Source organism: Microcaecilia unicolor, chromosome 3, assembly GCF_901765095.1.
Source record: "Microcaecilia unicolor chromosome 3, aMicUni1.1, whole genome shotgun sequence".
Lineage (NCBI taxonomy): Eukaryota > Metazoa > Chordata > Amphibia > Gymnophiona > Siphonopidae > Microcaecilia > Microcaecilia unicolor.
In genome coordinates, this window is record NC_044033.1 from 401,751,010 (window position 1) to 401,777,206 (window position 26,197).

At 42.0% G+C, this 26,197-nt stretch overlaps 1 protein-coding gene across 2 annotated transcripts in view; it reads left to right on the forward strand.

Moving 5' to 3' along the window:
* Positions 1–25,749, forward strand: part of LOC115467065 (cytochrome P450 2K4-like) — a 153,165-nt gene extending 127,416 nt beyond the window's left edge. For both annotated transcript variants that reach the window (XM_030198743.1, XM_030198744.1), the window contains 3 exons: positions 6,393–6,577; positions 9,065–9,206; positions 25,123–25,749. In XM_030198743.1, the coding sequence (XP_030054603.1) occupies positions 6,393–6,577; positions 9,065–9,206; positions 25,123–25,304 (509 nt within the window). In that variant the 3' untranslated portion in view covers positions 25,305–25,749. The remainder of the gene's footprint in view (positions 1–6,392; positions 6,578–9,064; positions 9,207–25,122) is intronic.
* The last annotated feature ends 448 nt before the right edge of the window (positions 25,750–26,197 follow it).

A 26,197-nucleotide genomic window follows, 5' to 3' on the forward strand; every position in this document is an offset into this window, starting at 1 on the left:
AATGGCTTACAGTTGTGTAGGCATGGGTTTGGGTGTGCACAAATCCATTTTTTAGCACGCCTGTAGAAAAGGCCTTTTTTTTGCCAAAAATGGATGTGTGGCATAATGAAAATTGCAGCGCGTCCATTTTGGGTCTGACATTTTACCGCCAGCCATTGACCTAGCAGTAAAGCCTCACGCGGTAACCAGGCCGCAATGATCTATGTGCCAAATGCCACTTAGCACGCATCCGTTACACATGCCCAAAAATAAAAAAATATTTTTTAGATGTGTGTATCGGATGCATGCCAAAAATAAAATTACCGCAAGATCCACGCAGTAGTTGGGCGGTAATTCCATTATATCGCACATTGGGCGCACGTTGATGCTTACATGATTTAGTAAAAGGGCCCCTAACTACACTAACACTGATTAAAGTCTATGGGGTCCTTTTACTAAGGTGCGTTGAAAAATGGCCTGCGGTAGTGTAAGTGCATGTTTTAGAATCAATTTTCAGCACACCTGCAACAAACGCCTTTTTTTGCAGAAAATGGACGTGCGGCAAAATGAAAATTGCCGCGCATCCATTTTGGGTCTGAGACCTTACCGCCAGCCATTGACCTAGCAGTAAAGTTTCACACGGTAACCGGATGGTAATGACCTACACATGTCAAATGTCACTTGGTGCGCGTCCAAAAATAAACATTATTTTTCAGCCGCGCGTATTGGACGTGCACCAAAAATGAAATTACTGCAAGAGCCACTCCTTAGCCAGGCGGTAACTCCATTTTGGCACACGTTGGACACACATAGATGCTTACGCAGCTTAGTAAAAGGGCCTCTATGATTTACCACAGGTCTAATTCTGTTCAATAGAATAAATTTACTAATAATGCACATTAGAAGCATTAACATGCACTAACACAGTACCACACTTTAGTAAAGAGCCTGCAGTACATTGTAGAACATTCCATGGAAGTATTGCACTTCATGGAGATTAGTAGTAACACTAATATGGCATGTATCCTATATGTTATTTTGAATAGGTCAAGCACTATACCATGGATCATGTTATTGCTGTTTCTTTTACATGTCTAGCACTCAAAGAAATTGTGAGGTGCTCTGCCCTTGTTTCTTTATGGGGTGATACCTTCTCAAAGGATAAACAGAAAGGATGTGCATGTAGTTTAAAATTTATGTAGGCTCCATGTTCAGAAGTGATGATAAGACTAAGAGAAGAGCAATTTGGGTGGAAAGGTTTTATTATTGCCTGGCTGTGGAGCTCTTAAATCTCTTGAATTGTCTAGGACACATTAGAGAGGTGAAAACTGCTGAGGTAGTAGAAGAAAAGAAAAGGTACAGAAGGAGCCAAACCTACAAGTCAGGATGTCGCACAATTAGGTTTCAGACCATTAGTGACAGAGACACCGTGCTCGGTTGTTTTTATTTACAGCTTTCAGCAACATATCCAGAGTGGTATTTGAGTACATATGTGTAGAGTGCTTCATATTAGCACCCCTGAAGAAGGCAATTTCTTGCTGAAACACTGCAGTGTTGGGTTATCTATATCTTGAAGTACCTATTGTACACTACTTTTATGTACATTTATATTGGACATTGTACGCTCTTTGCAAAAAGCATGCATGCTTTTTCTGAAAGAGTGCCAACCGTTAAAGTTATTGCTCCAGTAACGAAAAACTAAGAAAAAAAATCCACTGAACAAAATGAAAAATTAAGAAAAAAAATCCACTGAACAAAATGAACTTCCTCTAAACAACATGGGGAAATAAAACAACATGAACATTTTTGGACTGGACACTGCTGCTTAGTACAGCTACTGCAAGGTTTTCAGTGAAATGTATTTCATGGTATAGTCTCTGGGACAAACATACTGCAACACGTTGTTACCCAGTGTGCATTGCAATAGAAATTACTTCTATGTGGAGATTCAATGTAACTATGCTGCTGCCTTTATATTATTTATTTAGGAATAACTGTAGTTTGCTAGAAGAAGCTACATAAAGGCCAAAGCAGGGGGTGGGGCTGGCCATCAGGGTTCATTTTGGGCCCATTTGGATACCATGACTAGACAGCACAATTATTCCTCCAATTATGTAGCCATACTTCAGCAGCTGTGTGGGAGTTCTGGAAAGTGCCTGTCATGACACTGTTTGTACCAAGTACAAACACTCTACCTCCCTTGACCATCCCTTCTGACACTACTGACTATACACTGTAAATTTCACTTTGAGGAATGCAATTATTAGATAACTCTTAAACTCCCAAAACTGCTCCAGAAAACAGATCCTGAAAACTACATTTCTGGGACTGTGAGGCTTGAGGATCAGAGGTTGGCTGCAGGGCTGACTCAGCCTCACTGGGCATAGAAAGGAATCTGTATACTGAAGAGAGTTCCATCGGGTCACTAGAAATTGTATGCCTGGAAGACATGCAGAATAAAGACATTCAGCAGAACTAGACCATAGGGAAAACCATCCCATTGCTGGACGACAGGTGTAGAAAGCATACAGCAGAGCTGGACAGTAGTGAGAAGCAGTTTAACTGCCAGAAGAAAGCACAAGGCATGAAACAGAGCCACATAATACTGAATGTGAATAATGGGCATTGAGCTTTAATATAACAAATAATAAAAGAAGCAACGTGAAATCTGAGTTCAAGTATTTATTTCAGTAGGATTTAGCAAAATGTTGATATCTGAAGGCAACACCTTAACATATAAGGACATAAGAGTAGCAATACTGGGTCAGACCAATGGCCCATCTAGTCCAGAATCCTGTTTTCCAAACAGTGGCCAAACTAGGTCACAAGTACCTGGCAGAAACTCAAATTGTGGCAACACTCCATGTTTGTCTCAATAGTAGATCAGAAGACTAAGGAAGCTATTGAAAATTTGGCAAATTTCCTTTAAAAAAAACAAAAACCTAAATTCTCATGGGTCAAACAAGTTCTTCTTTCGGATAAAGTGGTCCCAGAATTACTGTAGAGCCTTTCACTTGATATACTGGTTGGAGAAATGACCAAAAAAGCTTTAGCATATGTGCAAGTTTGGATGTGTGTTCATGTTATTTTAACCACAGAATCAGATCATCAGGGTAAGCAGGGTTCTGCAATGAATTTGTTGATTTCAGTTTCAATATCAGAGGATTGAACTTGTGCCATCACAGTGCACTTGAAAAGAAATCGAAAACGCAAGACAAAACTTTTGTATTTTTTTCCTGGAAGGTTTAGCAACTTTGTTTTCAGTCACATCCTGGTGGTTCTGCTTATCTGACATATGTGGTGATTTGGAAGAATGTTCAGTGAGGAATTCATGACTAGATGAGAATAATTTCAATTTTGCCTCCATTCATTTTAGGTCAACAGTTACTGTCTGTAATTTAAAGCTTGGATCAAGGCAAGTAGCAACAGTAGGAAAATAATCTTTAAAAAGATGCGAAAAGCGATCATTCACTGATTTCACTGTATCTGACAGCATTTCTTTATTCCATTATGAGACAAGTTATTCAGGTATAGGAGCAAGAACCTTACAGCTGGCAAAACTACAGAAAGTGTAGATGACAACTTGCTTACTTTGGGGTCCTAAGGTGTGTTGAAAAATGGCTTGCGGTAGTGTAGGCACGGGTTTTGGGCGCGCACAGAGTTATTTTTCAGCACATCTGTAAAAAATACCTTTTTTTATTTTTGCCGAAAATTGCTGCACGTCCATTTTGGGTCTGTGACCTTACCGCCAGCCATTGACCTAGCAGTAAAGTCTCACACAGTAACAGGGCGGTAATGACCTACGTGCACCAAATGCCACTTGGCGCATGTCCAATACACGCGGCCAAAAATAAACATTATTTTTCGGCCGCAAAAATGAAATTACCACAAGAGCCACATGGTAGCTGTGCAGTAACTCCATTTTGGCTTGCGTTGGGCGTGTACACGCTTATGCAGCTTAGTAAAAGGGCCCCTTTGTGAGTTAGTTGTTTGAATGTCTTCAACTGAGACATCACACTGCCCATCAATGACTACTGCTGCACATTTAGTCCCTTGACATCATCTGTTTCAGAAGTGTAAAGTAGTACAGCCCTTTTTTTTTTGTTTAAGCAAATGTTCCAACATACAAAATGTTTAATTCTATCTAGTCACCTCATCAGCTAGCAACTGATGCTGAGGTGAACCCAATTCAAGTTAAATGGCATGTAGACGAGATGTGGCACTGAAAGAATGTTTAAAGTATCCAAAAGGTTTTCTGGATGTGTGAATTAATGATGTGACACTATCATCCACTGTTTTTTGTTTAAAATCAAATCTCTTACACTTTGCTGTTTTTGTTTTTTTTTTTTCTTGACTGGACTTTGGATGTGCATAGTATTACACTTCGCCAACATAGATTTACATTCCTCAGGCTGTTTGTGCTTTAAGTGGTTGTTTAAAGCAGAGGTCATTAAATTTTTAGACTGACTGACACCACACAAAATTGTCACTCTACAAGTGATACAGATCGCTTTGCTCAGATCTTCAACCATAATCATAAAGTATTTCTATATTAGTATTTCTTTTATCCATTGAAGTATAAATTAGCTTATCAATCACCGCCAGATGGTCAACAAAGGAACAGGAAGTACTAATCCTCCATCTTCAGTAACTAGAATATTACAAAGTTCATAACTGACTTTCTAATCTACATTTCAGAGCATTTGGAAATTACCCTATGTCAGTGATGGCGAACCTATGGCACGCATGCCAGAGAGGGCACGCAGAGCCCTCTCCCTTGGCACGTGCGCCGTCACCATCGCAGGTCCGCCCACTCTCCCTCCCTCCCTTCCTCCGAGTACCAGTTTGGCCTCCCTCCTGCCCTCCCTCCAACCCAACAAGCATCAGGCCGCCCGCCCGTCCTCCCTCCCAGCACCAGGAACCCCCCTCCTGCTGAAATTTAAAAAGCATACCGTCCTCGGAGTCGGGGTTAAGGCAGCGAGTGTCGGCAGCGGCAGCAGCGAAGCGCGTGTTTTTCACTCGACGCGCCTTCGGCCTTTCCTGTCTCTCAAGCTCTGGTCCCACCCATATATTTATGGGGTCCTGAGAACCTCTTAAGGTGAACTGTGTGGGGGGGGGGGGGAGTAAAATTTGGACAAAATTCATTTGAGGGGTGAGTTCCCAGGGTGGCTATTCTATGCCTGTGGTGGGTCGTGACAGAAGTTTCTCGATAGAGGAGGTGTCAGGGAGGTTTTATTAATTATTTAGAGGGGTGGAAAGAAGATTTATTAATTTTGAACAGATTTAGAGGAGAAAAATGTGGAACATCATAAAAAAAAGTTATTTTGAAAATGTAACACCAATGTCCGTATCAGGGGCGTAGCTACGGGTGGGCCTGGGTGGGCCCAGGCCCGCCCAATTTCGGCCCAGGTCAGCCCACCGAAGCGCACACAGTTGCAGGAACAGCAGCACGGCACAACGACAGAGGAATCCATTCTAGCCCGATTTCGCTCAGACCCACCGCCCGCCCACCACCACCCAAGCGCAAACACACACTGCTGCAGTCTGCAGCAGCAGCAGCCCCGTCGAGGGTAGCCAGGCATCCGCTTAGGTCTCCAAGGTAGGCTCCGAACTCCGTATAATCAAACAAGACACTGTTTGATCAGGGTAAGTATTGAGTCTATTTGTATCCCAAGGTTCTTGATTTGTGATTTAAGGGGAGTTCATATCTCCCCAAAAGATTTTGATGTCAGGTATGTTTCTACTTTTGTTAAGGGCCCACAGAAGCTCTATTTTACTTGGGTTCAGTAAAGTTTGTTGAGTCAGATATTCAAAGATGTTTAACCAGGCAGGAGAAGCTCCTGATCAGTTAAGTACCAATGTGCCTACGCGTGCTCAACAGGCGTCAGTTTTGAGTTAATACCCAGCTACCACGTGGCCCTTGCGGTAATTTCATTTTTGATGCGCATCCGCTACGTGTGCTGGAAAATATTTTTATTTTCTGGCAAACATGCAGTAATCGGATGGTAATCGGCATTGTATGTGAGTAGACCATTACCACCTCATTATCACATGAGACCTTACCGTCTGGTCAATGGCTGGCGGTAAGGTCTCAGATCCAAAATGGATGCACAACAATTTTCATTTTGCCGCACGTCCATTATCGACAAAAAAAATTTTAAAGGCATTTTTTTACTGGTGCGCTGAAAAATGATTCTGCATGCACCCAAAACGTGGGTCTACACTACCACAGGCCATTTTCCAGCTCACCTTTGTAAAAGAGCCCCTAATTGATTTCCTCTTGGGTGGTGTGTTTTTTTTCCAATTTAAAGGAGAAGAGATATTCTCCAATTTAGTTCATATGTTACATTTTCAACTAAATCAATACATTGCATTTTTCATTTACACATATTTCCTTGTTTATGAATTACTAGAAAAAGTCCAAGAAGAGATAGAAAGAGTCATAGGATCTTCCCAGCCTCGAGCTGAGCACTGGAAACTCATGCCATATACTAATGCAGTTATACATGAAGTTCAAAGGTTTGCTAATATTGTGCCAATGAATTTACCTCATGAGACTACCAGAGATATCAACTTCAAAGGATATTTTCTTCCAAAAGTAAGTTAAGTCGGTTTCTTTTTGATATAGTAATTACTTTAAGGAACAATTGACTAGCATCTGAAGATACAATACAAGAAGCATTATTTATTTTGAATATTATATATACTTTTTACTAATCTCAAACAATCGTCCTTTAGGAATGCGTCCATTCAGTATCAAAGTCTGCATATTCTTTTAGCCAGGCTGCCTGTATACTCAAGAAAATTGCTGTGAAATATCCTCATTCTATGATCTGCCCCATGCACTCAGGGAGTAACAGAAAGGGGCCTGAGCACTAGAAGAAAGTTACTGCATGCCACCTAGTAATGAGGCTGTTATTTTTTCTGAGAGACCTGTTGGGACAGAAGCAACTATGATCATTCCTTTCCCCCTCTACCTATAAAGGCAGATGCCTGTCAGTTGCTAGGGTATGAAGTGAGTCCAAGGGGAAGTTTTTAATTCTAATGAATCATGGACGTATGGATAGAGTCTAGCTTTGGGGGGGGGGGGGGGGGGGGATGGGGAGGGGTAATTTCTAATGAATGTGGGGTATATTTCTTTAAGCACTGTGGCCTCTTTCTATGGCTCTCCTCTAGCTTAAACTTGCATGTTAGTGGGCTCAAGCTCCTGGGGAAAAGTTTATAACATACCATGAATTAATTTTCCATGAAAAACACAAGGTTTAATACAAGAAGCATTATTTATTTTGAATATTAATAAGCTGCTTTGCATGCTTTGCAGTTATTTATTATCCTGTATTAAGCTCTGCTATTGACAACCAATAGGGGTCTTTGGTGCCATTCTGAACCCAAGGACAGTTCAGGGACAGGAGAGGAGGGGAACCACTCCTGTTTTGGAAATTAGACCACCAGGGTGACCCGTAGGTAAGTTCGGGGGGAATCAAGGTTTGGGAGATTGCTTTTTGGAAGGCTGCTTTGGGAGAGATTGGATTGGGGGTAAATTTGGGAGCAATGCGAAGGCACCAACACTTAGGGGCCCTTTTACTAAGCCACGTGTCTACGCTCGCCCAACACATGCCAAAATGAAGTTACTGCCCGACTACCACGTGGCTCTTGCGGTAATTTCATTTTTGGTGTGTGTCCGATACACGTGTCTGAAAAATATTTTTTATTTTCGGGCGCACGTAATGGACGTGTGCCAAATGGCATTTGACGTGCGTAGGTCATTACCGCCTGGATTCCTTACCACTAGGTCTCTGGCTGGCAGTAAGGTCTCAGACCCAAAATGGACACTTAGCAATTTCGATTTTGCTACACGTCCACTTTTGGCAAAAGAAAGGCCTTTTTTAGAGGCGTGCTAAAATATGGATCGGCGCATACGCAAAACCAGTGCCTACACTACCACAAGCCATTATTAAGCGCACCATAGTAAAAAGACCTCTTACTGAATTGTTAACTTAGGCAGCGGCTGCTAATACTTTATTGACAGTTGTAACAGGAACAGCTAGTGTGCTGGTAGAGTGAGTAATACACCAGTCACACAAAAAGAAAAAAACAAACAAACAATAAAATGTCCTTCCCATGCCAGGAAGGAAATCAAAGGTAGTCATCCCCCCCTTCAGACCATAATTTGGGAAACCTTGTAGTAAGGGATTTGGTACCCTGTACTAACATATGTTTAGATTTTAGGGATACTGGCCACTCTTAATAAGTAATTATCAGTTGTGATGTACATTTGTTTGAAACAATATTTTTGCCATGTCATATTATGTTGTTTTTAACCCTGAACAGGAAAAAAATAAGAAATTTTATGTATTTCCTCGTATCATCTATAGTGTGCAGTATTTATGAACAGGCCCGTGACTGTTTGAGGGCCCTTTTACTAAGGCAAGTAGGTGCCTACGCACATACAACATGTGTAAAATTACAACTACCACCCAGCTACCACGTGTCTTGGGCGGTAATTCAAATTTTTACATGCATCCGATACGTGCGCTGGAAAATATTTTTTTATTTATTTTCTGGCGCACAGTGCTAACTGGGTGGTAATCGGCAGTGTATGCGCTGACGATTACCACCCAGTTAATGCGTAAGACCTTACTTCTAAGTCAATGGGTGGCAGTGAGGTCACAAAACCCAAAACGGTCGTACGTCAATTTTTATTTTGATGCACGTCCATTTTCAGCTAAAAAAAAAGGCTCGCTGAAAAACGGACCTGTGCACATCCAAAACAAGCGCCTACACTAGCACAGGCCATTTTTCTGCACACCTTAGTAAAAGGATCTCTGAGTAATAGAAAGCAGTATTGAGCAATAAATTGCACTGTTGTCAACATTGCCCCCCCCCCCCCCACCCTAAAATGGAAACAAAACCCAGTTAAACTTGATGAATCAAAAAAATTCTATAAATGACATGGGAAACTTGTCCTGCACATGCTAATAATCAGTTCTTTCTCCTCAGTGTGAGCTTTCACTTAGCAACACCATATAATTATGATTACTACTTTTCCTTATATTTATTTATTTATTTATATTTTGTCATTTAGGGAACCTTTATCGTTCCATTATTGGAATCAGTGCTGAGAGACAAGACATATTTTGAGAATCCAGAAGAGTTCAAGCCTCAGCATTTTCTGGACTCGGGTGGAAAGTTTGTAAGAAAAGATGCATTCATGCCTTTTTCAGCTGGTAATTGTTATTTTCCTGCTGATAAATAATAATACTTAGTTTAGCAGCCCTATTTACAATTTTCATGTGTAAAAAAACAGCACACGCCAGTATTTATACATGTAAATTTGCACTATATGTACATTACAAGGGGCTGTGGTTTGGGCAGGACTTGGGCAGATCCCAAATCTGCAAATGTATCCTCATTTTAGAAAGGGAATGTGCATGTGTATGTCCTGATATTTTAACAGCTGCTCCTTTGCACAAATGTTTTTAATGAAGTGCTTGTTTGGGCCAGACCTTTACAGAAGGGATTAAGAGAGTTCTTCCCTTAATTCCCTGTTGCTTTTATCTCCTTCCAAAATGAAAATTAATAAGTATAGTGTTCTTTGTTGTTAATTAGCAGCATGTATATGTGTAGGTTTGCAAAACGGTCGGTTTAAACATGGAACCTACATATGTAAGTTGTGAAGCAACATCTTGCATGCGTAATTTACATGTGTAAAATTGTAGAATACCTCTGCTCCATAGTCTGCTATTGAGACAGACCTGGGGAAGCCACTGCTTGCCCTGGGATTGCTAGCATGGAATGTTGCTACTACTTGGGTTTCTGCCAGGTTTTTATGACCTGGATTGGCCACTGTTGGAAACAGGATACTGGGCTAGATGGACCATTGATCTGACCCAGTATGGCTATTATTATGTTCTCACGCGTGGTCATCACTCCTGCCTCATTTATGGTATGGGACTTTGAGGGGTCCTGGACAAAGGATCACAGGGTGGGAAGAGGGTCCCACTAGACACCAGGGAAGTTTTGTGCTTTTTTGTGTCAGGTCAGGTCATAGGGGTAGGAGGGGGGTGAGTTCCAGTAGACACCAGGAGATTTTGGGGGGAGTGGAGGTAGAGAGGAAAGTGGCACTAAGCTACCTGGTCAAGGCTTCACCCCCAAAAAAAATTGCAGAAAGAAATCTGGAGCAAGTAATCAGGTTTGTGAGAGAGGCGTTGTGCCAATAGACACCTACTCTTCTAAACCAACCTTTCTTACTGCGCTTAACCTGTGTTAAAACCTTTTTTTGTTTAATTACATGGCTGGGGAATTAATAATGTTTAATGTGATATGTGGTCATGGTTTCTGTTTGAATTTATATTCATACTGAAACCATTTCTGCATTGTGTAGAGTGATGCACTTGGGGTGCGGAAACACAAAAGAGAGATACCGGATTGGAGGGGAGAGATTAGTAAGCTCGACTCAGGAGAGAGACCTTGGGATGTTGGTGTCAGAGGATCTGAAGATGAAGAAACAAGGCGACGGCCATGACCAGAAGGATGCTAGGCTGCTTAGATAGGGGTATAACCAGCAGAAGAAAGGAGGTGTTGATGCCCCTCTACAAGTCGTTGGTGAGGCCCCACTTGGAGTATTGTGGTCAGTTTTGGAGGCCGTATCTTGCTAAAGATGTAAAAAGACTGGAAGCAGTGCAAAGAAAAGCTACAAAAATGGTAGGGGATTTGCATTGCAAACCGTACGAGGAGAGACTTGCTGACCTGAACATGTATACCTTGGAGGAAAGGAGAAACAGGGGTGATATGATACAGACATTCAAATATTTGAAAGGTATTGATCCGCAAACAAACTTTTTCCAGAGACAGGAAGGCGGTAGAACTAGAGGACATGAATTGAGGTTGAAGGGGGGCAGACTCAGGACTAATGTCAGGAAGTATTTTTTCACGGAGAGGGTGATGGATATGTGGAATGCACTCCCGCGAGAGGTGGTGGAGATGAAAACGGTAATGGAATTCAAACAAGTGTGGGATAAATACAAAGGAATCCTGTTTAAAAGGAATGGATCCGTGGAATCTTAGCAGAGATTGGGTGGCGACCAGGGCCGTGCCTAGGGTCTCTGGTGCCCCCCTGCAGACTATCAGTTGGTGCCCCTCCCCCCGTGTGGCACAAGATGCAAAGGAAATAGGAGCTGAAAGATAGAGTGCATCTTTGTGGGATTGCTCAACAAATAGAGGGTTTACAACCACTTAGCTTTTCATGCTTTCATGTTCACGAAATAAGTAATTAAATCTTTGATATCTAACTGGGCACATATATCATTCTCAATAGCAATCATGGCAAGGCTTACAAGCTTTTCTTGCAAAATACTTGATCACAAATAATTTTTTTATGATTTTTAACTGTGAAATGATTGCTCACCACTTGCCACACTGACAGGAATTGTCAGCAATATTCTTAGAAACAAATTGCTATACATTGCAAAATAAGATAGCAGATGTAAATTCTCAAAGTGGACATATTCCAAACACTAAAATGAAAATAAAATGATTTTTTTCTACCTTTGTTGTCTGGTGACTTTCTTTTTCTGATGATGCTGGCCCAGTATCTGATTCTGCTGCTATCTGTCCTCTTAACTCCGTTTCCAGGGCTTCCTTTCCATTTATTTCTTTACTTTCCTCCTTTCTTCTTCATTTCTTGCTCTATATCCATAAGTAAAAGCTGTGTCCTCCACAGACTTGACTGTCCAGTGGGTCCAGCTACTGCCTATTTTCTCCATCCATGTGCAGTTTTTCTCCTCTCTTCCTTTTCCCTCATCTCATCTCCTTCCTCTCTCTTCCCTTCCCTTCCCTCCCCTCCATCCATGCCCAGCATTTCTTCTCTCTCCTTTCCCTTCCATCCATGTGCATCTCCTTCCTCTGTCTTCCCTTCCCTCCCCTCCATCCATGTCCAAAAATTCTCCTCTCTCCCCTCCATGTCCAGCAATTTCTCCTCTCTCCCTGGGCCCTGCCCTCCCATCCATGTCCATCCTTGTCCCTCTCTGCCCTTCCCTCCTCCATCCATATCCAGCAATTCTCCTCTCTCCCCTCCCCTCCATTTCCAGCAATTTCTCCTCTCTCCTTGGGCCCTGTCCTCCCATCTATGTCCATCCACGTCCATCCATGTCTCTTTCTGCCCTTCCCTCCTCCATCCATATCCAGCAATTTGCCTCTCTCCCCTCCCCTCCATTTCCAGCAATTTCTCCTCTCCCTGGGCCCTGCCCTCCCATCCATGTCCATCCATGTCCCTCTCTGCCCTCCCCTCCTCCATCCATATCCAGCAATTCTCCTCTCTCCCCTCCCCTCCATTTCCAGCAGTTTTCCCTCTCTTCCTGGGCCCAGCCCTCCCATCCATGTCCATCCATGTCCCTCTCTGCCCTTTCCTCCTCCATCCATATCCAACAATTCTCCTCTCTCCCCTCCCCTCCATTTCCAGCAATTTCTCCTCTCCCTGGGCCCTGCCATCCCATCCATGTCCATCCATGTCTCTCTCTGCCCTTCCCTCCTCCATCCATATCCAACAATTCTCCTCTGTCCCCTCCACTCCATTTCCAGCAATTTCTCCTCTCCCTGGGTCCTGCCCTCCCATCCATGTCCATCCATGTCCCTCTCTGCCCTTTCCTCCTCCATCCATATCCAGCAATTCTCCTCTCTCCCCTCCCCTCCATTTCCAGCAGTTTTTCCTCTCTTCCTGGGCCCTGCCCTCCCATCCATGTCCATCCTTGTCCCTCTCTGCCCTTCCCTCCTCCATCCATATCCAGCAATTTTCCTCTCTCCCCTCCCCTCCATTTCCAGCAATTTCTCCTCTCCCTGGGCCCTGCCCTCCCATCCACGTCCCTCTCTGCCCTTCCCTTATCTCAGCTCTGTACCACCCTGGGGGCTTTAAATCTTTTACTTCCCACGGTCACAGCAGCTGAGCAGCGTCAGTGAAAGCGCTGCCGACGTCTCCAGCCATCCCTTCGCGCTCGCTCGTTCATTCCCTCAGTGTCCCGCCTTCTTCTGACGTCATTTCCTTGTGAGGGCAGGACACTGAGGGAACAAACGAGCGTGAAGGGAAGGCTGGAGACGTCGGCAGCGCCTTCACTGATGCTGCTCAGCTGCTGCGACCGTCGGAGGTAAAAGATTTAAAGCCCCCAGGGCAGCGCGGAGCTGAGGTAAGTGATGAGGGTAAGCACCGTGGTGGCACCCTCCAGAGGTCGGCGCCTCCCTGTGGTGCTTACCCTGCTTACTGTGTTGGCACGGCCCTGGTGGCGATGCCGGTAATTGGAAACAAAACGAGAGCTAGGCAGACTTCTACGGTCTGTGTCCTGATCATGACTGAATAAATAGGGATGGGCTGGAGTATAAATTTTAAGGGGCTTCAATGTTAGCTTCAGAACTTAGTACAAGAACACTACTGGGCAGACTTGTACGGTCTGTGCCCTGAGAAAGGCAAGGACAAATCAAACTCGGATATACATATAAAGTATCACCTACCATGTAAAATGAGTTTATCTTGTTGGGCAGACTGGATGAACCATACAGGTCTGCTGTCATTTACTATGTTACTATCTAGCTTATTTTCGAAAGGGAAGGACGCCCATCTTCCGACACAAAATGGGAGATGGGCATCCTTCTCTCAGGGTCGCCCAAATCGGCATAATCGAAAGCCAATTTTGGGCGTCCCCAACTTCTTCCCGTCACGGGGACGACCAAAGTTCCCGGGGGCCTGTCGGAGGCGTAGCAAAGGCGGGACTGGGGCGTGCCTAACAGAGGGGTATCCTCAAGTGATAATGGAAAAAAGAAGGGCATCCCTGACGAACAATTGGCCGACTTGGACCTTTTTTTTTTACGACCAAGCCACAAAAATGTGCCCTAAATGACCAGATGACCTCCCCTGACTCCCCCAGTGGTCACTAACCACCTCCCACCCTGAGAAAAACAACTTTTAAAAAGTTTTGTCTTTTTTTTTTTAGAGTATGGGTGAAGGACCTCCTTCGATATGCCTCCATCTTAGATGTCCAAAATGTGGATGTTTATGAGGACATCCATGCCTGGATTTTTCTGTGAGAAGGACGCCCATGCCTGCTATTTATTTTATTTTATTTATTGCATTTGTATCCCACATTTTCCCACTTCTTTGCAGGCTCAATGTGGCTTACAATACATCATGAATGGTGGAGATATATAAGAGAATAGACATTTGGTCTTACAGAAGGATCTTGGGTAACATGATAATGATAAAACATGTTAGTAGTATAACAAGCAAATATTATAAGACAATTCTGGATATATGTGTAGGAGTTCACATTTGTTGATCATTGTGGTATGCCTTGTTAAAGAGATGGGTCTTCAGTAGTTTGCGGAAGTTAGTTAGTTCAAAGATCGTTTTTAAGCTACGCGGCAGCGCGTTCCAGAATTGTGTGATCCAGTAGGAAAAGATTGACGCATGCGTTAGTTTGTATTTTAGACCTTTACAGTTGGGGAAGTGAAGATTGAGGAATGTGCAGGATGATTTTTTGGCATTCCTGGGTGGTAAGTCTATCAGGTCTGACATGTAGGCTGGGGCATCTCCGTGAATGATTTTGTGAACTATAGTACATATTTTGAATGAGATGCGTTCTTTAAGTGAGAGCCAGTGTAGCTTTTCTCGTAGGGGTTTAGCACTTTCATATTTTGTTTTACTGAATATGAATCTAGCTGCAGTGTTCTGAACTGTCTGAAGTTTCTTGATTATTTGCTCTTTGCAGCCAGCGTAGAGTGTGTTGCAGTAGTCTAGATGACTAAGTACCATTGATTGTACCAGATTGCGGAAGACGGTCCTTGGGAAGAAAGGTCTAACTCTTTTTAATTTCCACATTGAGTGGAACATCTTCTTGGTTGTGTTTTTCGCATGACTCTCAAGTGTTAGGTGTCGATCAATGGTAACTCCAAGAATTTTTAGGGTGTCCAAAATTGGAAGATTCAGTTTTGGTGTGTTAATGGTGGTGAATTTGTTTGTGTTATGTTGAGAGGTGAGTATTAGGCATTGGGTTTTTTCTGCATTGAGTTTCAGCTGAAATGCATCTGCCCATGAATGCATGATATGTAGGCTTTGGTTGATGTCATTGGAAATTTCCTTTAAATCTTGCGTATATGTATGGGTTGAGGTTTTGGTTTGATAGTAGTTTGGCCAAGGGTATCATCATTAAGTTGAAAAAGGTCGGTGAGAGGGGGGATCACTGTGGAACTCTGCATTCAGGTATCCATGTGGCTGATGTAGTTGAATTAGATGTCACTTGGTATGATCGTGTGGTTAGGAATCCCTTGAACCAATTGAGAACGTTGCCTCCAATTCCGAAATACTTGAGGATATGTAATAGTATTCCATGATCAACCATGTTGAAGGCGCTAGACATGTCAAATTGTAGAAGTAGTATGTTCTTGCCAGTTGCAATCATTTGTTTGAATTTATTCATGAGAGTAACTAGTACTGTTTCAGTACTGTGATTATCTGCTGTCTGATTATATGCCTCTGACACCCCCTTTATTTATTTGGATTTTGGATTACAAGCAGCAGCAGTGGGATTTGAACTGGCTACCTCTGGATTGCAAGACCGGTGCTCTAACCACTAGGCCACTCCTCCACTCCCTTGAAATTTGGCCATTCCTCTGGGGGGAGGGCAGTATGCAGGTCCCTGGGGGGGTAGGTACAGTGGTGGAAATAAGTATTTGATCCCTTGCTGATTTTGTAAGTTTGCCCACTGACAAAGACATGAGCAGCCCATAATTGAAGGGTAGGTTATTGGTAACAGTGAGAGATAGCACATCACAAATTAAATCCGGAAAATCACATTGTGGAAAGTATATGAATTTATTTGCATTCTGCAGAGGGAAATAAGTATTTGATCCCCCACCAACCAGTAAGAGATCTGGCCCCTACAGACCAGGTAGATGCTCCAAATCAACTCGTTACCTGCATGACAGACAGCTGTCGGCAATGGTCACCTGTATGAAAGACACCTGTCCACAGACTCAGTGAATCAGTCAGACTCTAACCTCTACAAAATGGCCAAGAGCAAGGAGCTGTCTAAGGATGTCAGGGACAAGATCATACACCTGCACAAGGCTGGAATGGGCTACAAAACCATCAGTAAGATGGTCAGTGTAGACAGAGCACTGTAGAGAAGGGGACTCGGGCCCATAACCCACTCTAACTGTATCAATTGTGGTGGAAAGTGTGAGCCTTGCAAAACCCATCAAAAACCTACTATAACAACATACTGACTCTATACTACCCATCTTGTCCCCATCTATATATCTGCATTTGGCCCCTTGTCTAGATAGAAAAGCATTAACATCATATCTATGTCATTTGAATGTTCTAATACATGCTTATTAGATGTTTCATTGGTATTATATCTATGTTATTTTAATATTCTTCCATGCCATCTATTATGGTATTGTTTGTATTACACTGACATCATATTTCCTAGTTTACCTCATTTCTTTTATGTTTATTTTTTTGTTACATTTGTACCCCGCGCTTTCCCACTCATAGCAGGCTCAATGCGGCTTACATATACAGGTACTTATTTGTACCTGGGGAATGGAGGATTAAGTGACTTGCCCAGAGTCACAAGGAGCTGCCCGTGCCTGAAGTGGGAATCAAACTCAGTTCCCCTGTTCCCCAGGACCAGAGTCCACCACCCTAACCACTAGGCCACTCCTCCTACAATGTTAACAAAATTGTAAATTTTATGTTAAACCATACATGCTGTACACCACCTTGGGTAAATCTGTTCATAAAGGCGGTTAATAAATCCCAATATATAACATAACATAACATATAGGTGACACTTACAGGCATAAGGGCTGTTGTAGTGGTGTACAGTTGGGTACAGTAGAGTTTTGGTGGTTTTGAAAGGCTCGTCATACAATATAATGGGGTAACGGTGAGAATTGTACCTTGGACCTTTTGTGTGAAGTCCATTGCAGTGCCCTGTAGGGTGCCCCACAGCTCTGCTGGGATGTCTTTGTGGCCAGTCTACTAACAATACTGGCTCCTCCTACATCCCAATGGCTTGATTTTGTGCCTTTTTCACTGAAATAGTAAAACAAATTTTATGCTGCTTATCCTAGAAAAACTCAGTAGAACTCATGCGTATGTAATTAGCATAGCATACCATTATTTTTAATAGGGAAGTCTCATAGGTCGAAGGGGTTTAATTGCAGTTCTCGTGTATCCCCCTATTTCGTGACAATTGTAATCATCGACTTGCCCTACCACCTTCCTTGGTTGCCTGTTTATCTCTATTTTTATTTTTTATTTATGTTTATTTTTGTTTTTGTTGCTCTTCTACGAATACCAAAGGTATGACTATGCTTGATATTGCAACCAAGGAAGGTGGTAGAGCAAGTTGATGATTACAATTGTCGTGAAATAGGGGGATACACGAGAACTGCAACTAAACCCCCATGACCTATGAGACTTCCCTATTAAAAATAAGGGTATGCTATGCTAATTACATACGCATGAGTTCTACTGAGTTTTTGCAATATCAGGCATAGTCATACCTTTGGTATTCATAGAAGAGCAACAAAAACAAAAATAAACATAAATAAAAAATAAAAGAAGAGATAAACAGGCAACCAAGGAAGGTGGTAGGGCAAGTCGATGATTACAATTGTCGCGAAATAGGGGGATACACGAGAACTGCAATTAAACCCCCGCGACCTATGAGACTTCCCTATTAAAAATAATGGTATGCTATGCTAATTACATACGCATGAGTTCTACTGAGTTTTTGTGAGGTATATGTACCAAGTTATAGTAGAACAAGTGCCATCGCTAGTTGACAGTATCCTAGAAAAAAGCAGTGAATATTCCCAAGTCCATCATAATAATGCCTTATGGAGTTTTTTAAAGGAATTTATCCAAACCTTTAAAAAAAACCCTGCTAAGCTAATTAGTTTTACCACATTTGATGGTAATGAATTCAAGAATTTAATTGCACATTGAGTGAAGAAATATTTTCTCTGATTTGTTCTAAATTTACTACTTAGTAGCTTCATTGCATGCCCCTTTTCCTTTTATTTCTGGAAAGAGTAAACAAGCAATTCACATCTATCATTTCCAGTCCATTCAGTATTTTATAAAATGCCATCATATCTCTCTTCAGTCATCCTTCTCCAAGCTGAAGATCCCTAGCCTCTTTAACCTTTCCTCATAGGGAAGTCATCCCATCCCCGTTATCATTTTCATCACACTTCTCTGTACCTTTCCTAATTCTGCTATATCTTTTTTGACATACAGTGACCAAAATAGCACACAATATTCAAGGTTGGGTCGTACCATGGAGTGCTACAAAGGAAATACATTAAAGAGCAGCGGTCCCAGCAAAGACCACTGGGGAACCCACCTCTACTTAGAATACTGACCATTTAACCATACTCTCTGTTTTCTTACTTTTAAACAGCCTTTTAACAACTGCTATTTGTTATTACCCAACAGGTGGGCCATCCAAGCACCCTGTATCTCCTCTCTGTGCTTTCTCTCTGAGCACTCGTTGTTCTTTGGGCTTATCCCGTAGAAGGATGCACCTATACTTCTTAAATAACACCCGATGATCTGGGCCTCTCGACCGTCCAAGCTGGGAGACAAGCTGTGTCACCATTCATTCTGTCATATTCCCGCTAACATGCAGGCATATCTTTCTTTAATTACATTTCAACATTATTCCAAACATTTAACATCAAACTTATAACTGTTACCTGCTCAGATGCTGTGTACCCGGCACTGGCAATGTATAACTGAACATAGTGTAACTCCCGGCCACGACAACTACCGCTCTGGCCATAGGTTGTCTGGGCTGGGTCAGCGCTGCTCTCCCTATGCTCATTAATCTCCAACTGCCACTACCTTCATTTCTTTCTTGCTTTTCAAACTCCCTTTCACGCTCCTCCCATATTTTCCTTAACCCTTTCCTCACCCTGATTGTTCTGCATTCTGTCTGTACTCATTTACCTTGCTAACCCAAACCCCCTCTCCCTTCTCTGTCTTCCCTAGCCTTCAGCCTATTTGTATACGGCCTCCCCTTAATGGGTTTGCCTAGGTCTTAGTGCATGGCCATTAATTCAGAAAATGGAAAATCGGCCATTTTCCAGCTGCACTAAAAAAGACCTTAACACACAGGAAAGACCTGCGTTAGGGCATGCTAAGGCCATGTTTTCCTGCAGTTTAGTAGAAAGAGTCCATAGTGCATTTGGACTTTCAGAAAGCATTTGAAAAAATCCCTCATGAGAAGCTTCTGATGAAATTAAAAAGTCATCGGATGAGGGAATGTCCTGTTCTGGATTGAGAACTGGTTAAAAGACAGAAAACAAAGAACAGGTTTAAATGGTCAATTCTTTCAGTGGAGGAAGACAGCTAAGCTAATGGAGTATCACATGGATCTGTACTGGGACTGGTGCGTTTTAACATTTTTATAAATTATCTAAAAATGGGAATGATGAGTGAAGTAAACAAATTTGCAGATGACACCAAATAATTCAAGTTGTTAAATTACATAGAAAATGTGAGAAATTGCAGGAGGATCTTGGAAGACTTGGCATCCAGAAGGCAGATGAAATTTAATGTGGACAAGTACAAAGTGATGCACATTAGAAAGAATAACTCAAATTACAGCTATGCAGTGCTAGGTTCCACATCACCCAAAACAAGGATCTAAGTCTCATCATGGACACTACATTGAAATTATCTGCTCAATATGTGTCAATGGTCAGAAAATCAAACAATGAGACCCTTTTTTCTAAGCAGCAGTGAGCACTAACGTGTGCTTCCCATGTGCCAAAATACACTACCACATATTGCACTCAGGTGTCCTGCAGTAGTTCTGGCCTCTGTGCATGCTTCCCACACGTGTTTAGTGGCAGAGAGTAGGTGTACCCAGCATTAATCTGTTAGCACAGCTACATTGCTGTGCACTAACCGATTAATACATAGATGGTGCATGAGCCCATTCCGCCTACTAACTAGGTGCCAGTAAGGGCTCACATGCTAATGGTCATGTGTTAATTGTGAAACTAGTGCCTGGCCATTAATAGTAAAAATGGAAATGCAACTGTTTTACAGCCACACTAAAAGTGGCCTTTGCATGCTAGTCATAGTGCAGGCCACCTTTTTGCGCAGCTTAGTAAAAGGGCCCCAGTGTTAGCAATTATTAGTACAGAATAAAACAAATACCATAATGCCCCTGTATCATTCCATGTTGAGACAGCACCTATTAATGTGCAGTTTTGATTGCCACATCTAAAAAAAAAGATATAGCTAAATTAGAAAAGGTAAATAGTAATTTATTTATTTATTGCATTTGTATCCCACATTTTCCCACCTTTTTGCGGGCTCAGTGTGGCTTACAATACATTATGAATAATGGAGATACAGTTTGTTACAATTCGGTTATGGATTACATTGTGAAGAGTTATATGAGACAAAATCAAAGTATCGTTAAGGAATATATCAATGGAAAAGAACATTGAAACATTGGAAGGAAACAACGGGAAACTAAAGGGCAATATATAATGACAAAAAACATATGGTATACATTTTTCTGTGAGTAAAGGTATGAGTGTGGTGAGATTTCAGGATTGAGAATTCATAAGTGGATGTGTTGATATATTACTGAACAGTGAGTGTGGATTTTATGTGTTTTGGTTCTTTCCGTAAATTTTATCAAAAAGATGTGTTTTCAATAATTTGCGGAAGTTGGTTTGTTCGTAGATCATTTTCAGGTTGCGCGGCAGTGTATTCCAGAACTGCGTGCTCATGTAAGAAAAGGTTGATGCGTGCAGCGCCTTGTATTTCAGGCCCTTGCAGTTAGGGAAGTGGAGGTTGAGGAAAGTTCGGTTTGATCTTTTAGCGTTTCTGGGTGGTAAGTCGATTAACTCAGACATGTAGGCTGGGGCTTCGCCGTGAATGATTTTGTGGACTAATGTGCATACCTTAAAAGCAATGCGTTCCTTGAGTGGGAGCCAGTGCAGCTTCTCTCGTAAGGGTTTTGCACTTTCATATTTCGGTTTTCCGAAGATGAGTCTGGCTGCCGTATTCTGGGCTGTTTGAAGTTTCCTCAGGATTTGCTCTTTGCAGCCTGCGTACAGTGAGTTGCAGTAATCCAGATGGCTGAGTACAAGGGATTGCACTAGGCTGCAAAAGACGGATCTTGGGAAGAATGGTCTTATTCTTTTCAGTTTCCACATGCAGTAGAACATTTTTTTGGTTGTGTTGTTTGCATGGGTTTCGAGTGTTAGGTGGCGGTCGATAGTAACTCCAAGGATTTTTAACGTTTCTGAGATTGGAAGGTTTAGTTTTGGTGTATTTATAGCGGTAAATTCCTTCATGTTGTATTGGGAAGTAAGTATCAGGCACTGAGTTTTTTCTGCATTTAGTTTCAGATGAAATGCATCTGCCCAGGTGTTCATGATGTGTAGACTTTGGTTGATTTCATTGAAGATTTCTTTGATGTCTTGCTTGAAAGGGATGTATATTGTTACATCATCGGCGTATATATATGGGTTGAGGTTATGGTTTGATAGGAGTTTTGCCAAGGGGATCATCATTAGGTTGAAGATGGTTGGTGAGAGAGGTGATCCTTGTGGTACTCCACATTCAGGTGTCCATGCGGCAGACGTGGTTGAATTTGATGTGACTTGGTATGAACGTTTGGTTAGGAACCCCTTAAACCAGTTTCTGACATTCCCTCCAATGCCAAAATATTCAAGTATGTGTAATAGGATTCTGTGGTCAACCATGTCGAAGGCACTTGACATGTCAAATTGTAGGAGGAGTATATTGTCGCCGGTTGCAATCATTTGTTTGAATTTAGTCATGAGGGTAATTAATACTGTTTCTGTGCTGTGATTCGATCAGAATCCTGATTGGGCATTATGTAGTATTTAGTATTTGTTTAGATAGTTGGTGAGTTGTTTAGTTACCATTCCTTCGGTTATTTTGGTTGTTAGTGGTATGGATGCTACTGGTCTGTAGTTGGTTATTTCTCTTGCACTTTTCTTTGTGTCTTTGGGTATTGGAGTGAGTAAAATGTTTCCTTTTTCTTTTGGGAAAAGTCCGTTTTGTAGCATGAAGTTTATGTGGTTCGTTAGGTCTGTTATGAATTGTTGAGGAGCTGATTTCATGAGGTTATTTGGGCATATGTCTAGTTTGCAGTGGGATTTGGCATATCTTTTAAGTGTATCAGAGATGAGGTCTTCTGATAGTAGTTCGAATTCGGTCCAGGTTCTGTCTGCTGGGTATATTCCGTCTTCTGGGTCTAGACAATCTAGGAGTGTGGCGTATTCAATATGGCTGGCAGATATTTTGAGTCGTAATTGTATAATTTTCTCCTTGAAGTATTTTGCAAGGTTGTCTACGTCTGGTATATCTTTGCTGTTGTTTGTAACTGGTGTGATGTCTAACAGTTTGTTCACAAGGTAGAAGAGTTTATGTGTGTCTTTGTAGTTTGGTCCTATTATTGTCTTGTAGTGTAGTCTTTTAGTCTGTTTTATGGTATATTTGTATTTCCTCCGAAGTAGTTTCCAGGCATTTAGTGTTTGTTCATCTCTTTTTTTATTCCATGCACGTTCTAGTTTCCTGACTTGTGTTTTAAGTTTTTCAGCTCTTCGGTGAACCATGGGTTTGGTTTTTTTCTGTGTGATGTTCTGGTTTGGATTGGGGCGATTTTGTCTAATGTTGTTGCACATAAATTGTCCCATTCTTGGAGGAATTGGATGGTGTCAGCATTGGTTGACCATTCGTTCTGGTAGATCTGTTGCCAAAATGTTGTGGGGTCTATTTTTCCTCTCGTGGTGTATGTTGTTCGCTCATGTTTATTGATTGTGTTTATGTGTGTTTTTTGCCAGTAGAGAGAGACATTTGCTTTATGGTGGTCTGACCATGATGTAGGTGTCCATCTTGTTTCAGTAAGTGTGATAGTTGAGTCCGGGTCAAACTTGTGTGTTATGATGTCCAGTGTGTGTCCTTTTTTGTGTGTTGGTTGCGTGTTGGGTGCGTGCAGATCCCAGAGTTTTAGGAATTCTTTGCATTCTCGTGTGCCTGTTGAGGTGTCATCTTCAAGGTGTAGGTTGATGTCTCCTATTATGAGGATGTTTGTGGCAGATACACATGTGTTCGAGATGAAGTCCATGAGTTGTGTTTGGGAGTCTTGCCATTTTCCTGGTGGTCTGTAGAATAGGATTGCATTAAGGTCTCCTATGAGGTTTGGGTGATTAATTCTTGTCGATGCAATTTCAAGTTGTGGTGAGGTAGATTCACCCGTGGTTGTGATGGTGAATTCGGATTTGTAAATTATGGCTATTCCGCCCCCTCTTTTTCCACTCCTTGTCCAGTGGGTGATTTTGTATTCTGGTGGGCATGTTATTAAGATGGCGGGGTCTGTGGGTCTATGGAACCAGGTTTCTGTAATAAATAGAAGGTCTAAATTATCTGTGGTGATCCAGTCTAGTATATCTACTGAGTTGCTTACTGCTGATCTTGCATTGATGTATCCTAGTTGGATTGAGCGATATGGGTCTGTGGAGGGGGTTCGATGTGTTTATTTTTATTAGTTGTCTGTTTCTTCGGTGGTTGAATTTGTTATTGTTGTTGTTGTTGTTGTTTTCATCTTTTTGTTGGTGGTGTTCATGTTCAGAGATTTTTCCTTTTGGTTGGTTGTTGTGTCTTTGGTATGGTGAGTTGTTGGTAGGTTGTGCGTAGGGTTGGTGTATTGTGGGTAGGTTATTATGGATGTTCTTTCAGGTGGGCATTGTGTGTATGTGAGTGCTGTGTGATTTGTGAGTTATGGGGTTGTTGTTATCTGGGTTGTGGGTTGTGTTTGCGTGTAAGAGTAGGGTGAGACAATGAATGGTTAGGAGTGTTTTACTGATATTCATATCTGTGTTTAGGCACTGTGGTAAATATTCAGCTGGTTAGCATTCAAGTAAGTAAAGCATAGTATAAACTTTTAAATCCAAGTTGAAAGCGGTGCATTCAATTAAAGCCTTCTATTTAAAGCAAGCAATGCAGAGTGTAAACTTTTAATTCGAGCTAAAAGCAATTAAAGCCTTATATTTTAAGCAAGCAATGCAGAGTATAAACTTTTAGATCGAGCTGAAAGCAATTAAAGCCTTCTAGGTAAAGCAAGCAAAGCAGAGAATAGACTCCCAGATCGAACTGAGAGCAATTAGAGCTCTCTATTCAAAGCAAACAATGCAGGGCATAAACTTTCAGATTGAGCTGAAAGCAATTAAATTAAATAAAGTCTTCCATTCAAAGTAAGCAATGCAAAGTATAAACTCCCAGATCGAGCTGAAAGCAATTAAAGCCTTCTATTCAAGCAAGCAGTGCAGGGCATAAACTTTTAAATCGAGCTAAAAGTAGTATGTGCAGCCAAAGCAAAGCAAAGTGAAGCAAGCAATTATTTTGGCTATTGCGGGTCACGGTTCTGTTGCGCCCTGTCCCATCCACGGGAAGTGTGAAAAGAGTTTACAAAGAGAGCATATACTTGCAGTAAGATCTCTGGATCGGGGTCATGGGATGTTAGGCGATTCGGACCGTTTGGGTTGGCGGCGGTCGGTTGTTTTAGGAAGGATGTCGGCGGAGTGGTCAGCTGTTCGTGTCACCTTCATTCGCTATTAATCAGCTGTGTGCAGTTCCGTATGGTGCTTTCTGGTGCTCTCATCGGTTTGTCCAAGGGTTTCCTCACCATCGGGGTTAGGCTGTAGGCATGCGTCGCAGTGTATCAGAAATCCCCATGGACAGGTAAAGAGAGGATACATATTTATAGTGTACAATTAAACTAAGCTTTTATCCCACAGATAAACTGGGAATAAAGCCTTAGAGGCCCTTTTACTAAAGCTTAGCAAATGCTAAATGCTGTGTCCTATTTTATACCTATGACCTACATGGCTCTTAGTGCATGCTAATGTCTGTTAGTGCATGATAAGCATTAGTAAAAGGGCTCCTTATTGAATTCACGACAAAAAGCTTTTTAATGCTTTCTGTAATAATGATCTAGATCTACTCATGTATTTTATTTTTCACTACAATGTACATAATAAAAACACGGTTTTTTCAACATCTGAACTCAGTCTTGTATTTTGTTCCAGGTCGGAGAGTCTGTGCGGGTGAGACTCTTGCCAAAATGGAGCTTTTCCTTTTCTTTATCAGCCTTCTGCAGAAGTTCACCATCTGTCTTCCCCCTGGTGTAACCGATGTGGACCTTATGCCTGCAATTGGGCTTGCAACCCGTCCAATGCCTCACCTGATCTGTGCTTTGCCACGTTCTTGAATAAACATAGAAACCAATGTATTAAACTGTAATTTTGTTTTTTCAAAAAAGGGAGCCCACTTACACTTCTGCTAGTGTTTTGAGTTATGTTTATTTTTTGCTGATAGGGCCTGTTTGTAGAAAATTCACAAGATGGTCTCCCTGTAAGTAGTAAACTTTCCATACAGTCCACTATGCTAACCTTTTTCTAAGTTTACTAAACTTAGAGCTACTTTTCCTTTATAACCTATTAACTCTACTAGTCCTACTCTGGTGACTTCAAATCTCTCTGAATTGGGTACATTAATTAGTCAAGAAGCAATCATTTGTGGTTCAGTTTCGATCAGCTGGTCTAAATAAGAAGAGTGTTCAAAAGAATCCGCAAGCTTGCGGAGAACTCGAACGCCCCACGGAAGAACACAGGTATAGGCAAAAGTGGGATGTTTGACCACGGGAATGCAAAGCCTGGAGAGATGGATCTTAAAAACACTTATTTTTATTGATGAAAAAAAGACTCGATACAACTGTTGTGTTTCGGCCGTCAGGCCTGCAACAGGAGTCTCGCTTGGCGGAGACCATCTGGTGACCGCACTAAACTATGCGCGACAGGGTATTCCGTGTGATAAGTCTCAGTCACGGGAGAACAGCTGCTGCATATGTGGAGAAACTCAATTCAGTGTTTTTAAGATCCATCTCTCCAGGCTTTGCATTCCCGTGGTCAAAAATCCCACTTTCGCCTATACCTAAATAAGAAGAGCACATTTCCATTAGATCTTATTTTTTCTTCTTGGCTTTCTATTTCTACTCCTGGTCTTCTTTCTCTATGGCCCTGACTCTGGTGAGACCTCATTTAGAATATTGTGTACAATTCTGGAAACCGCACCTTCAAAAAGATAAACAGGATGGCGTTGGTC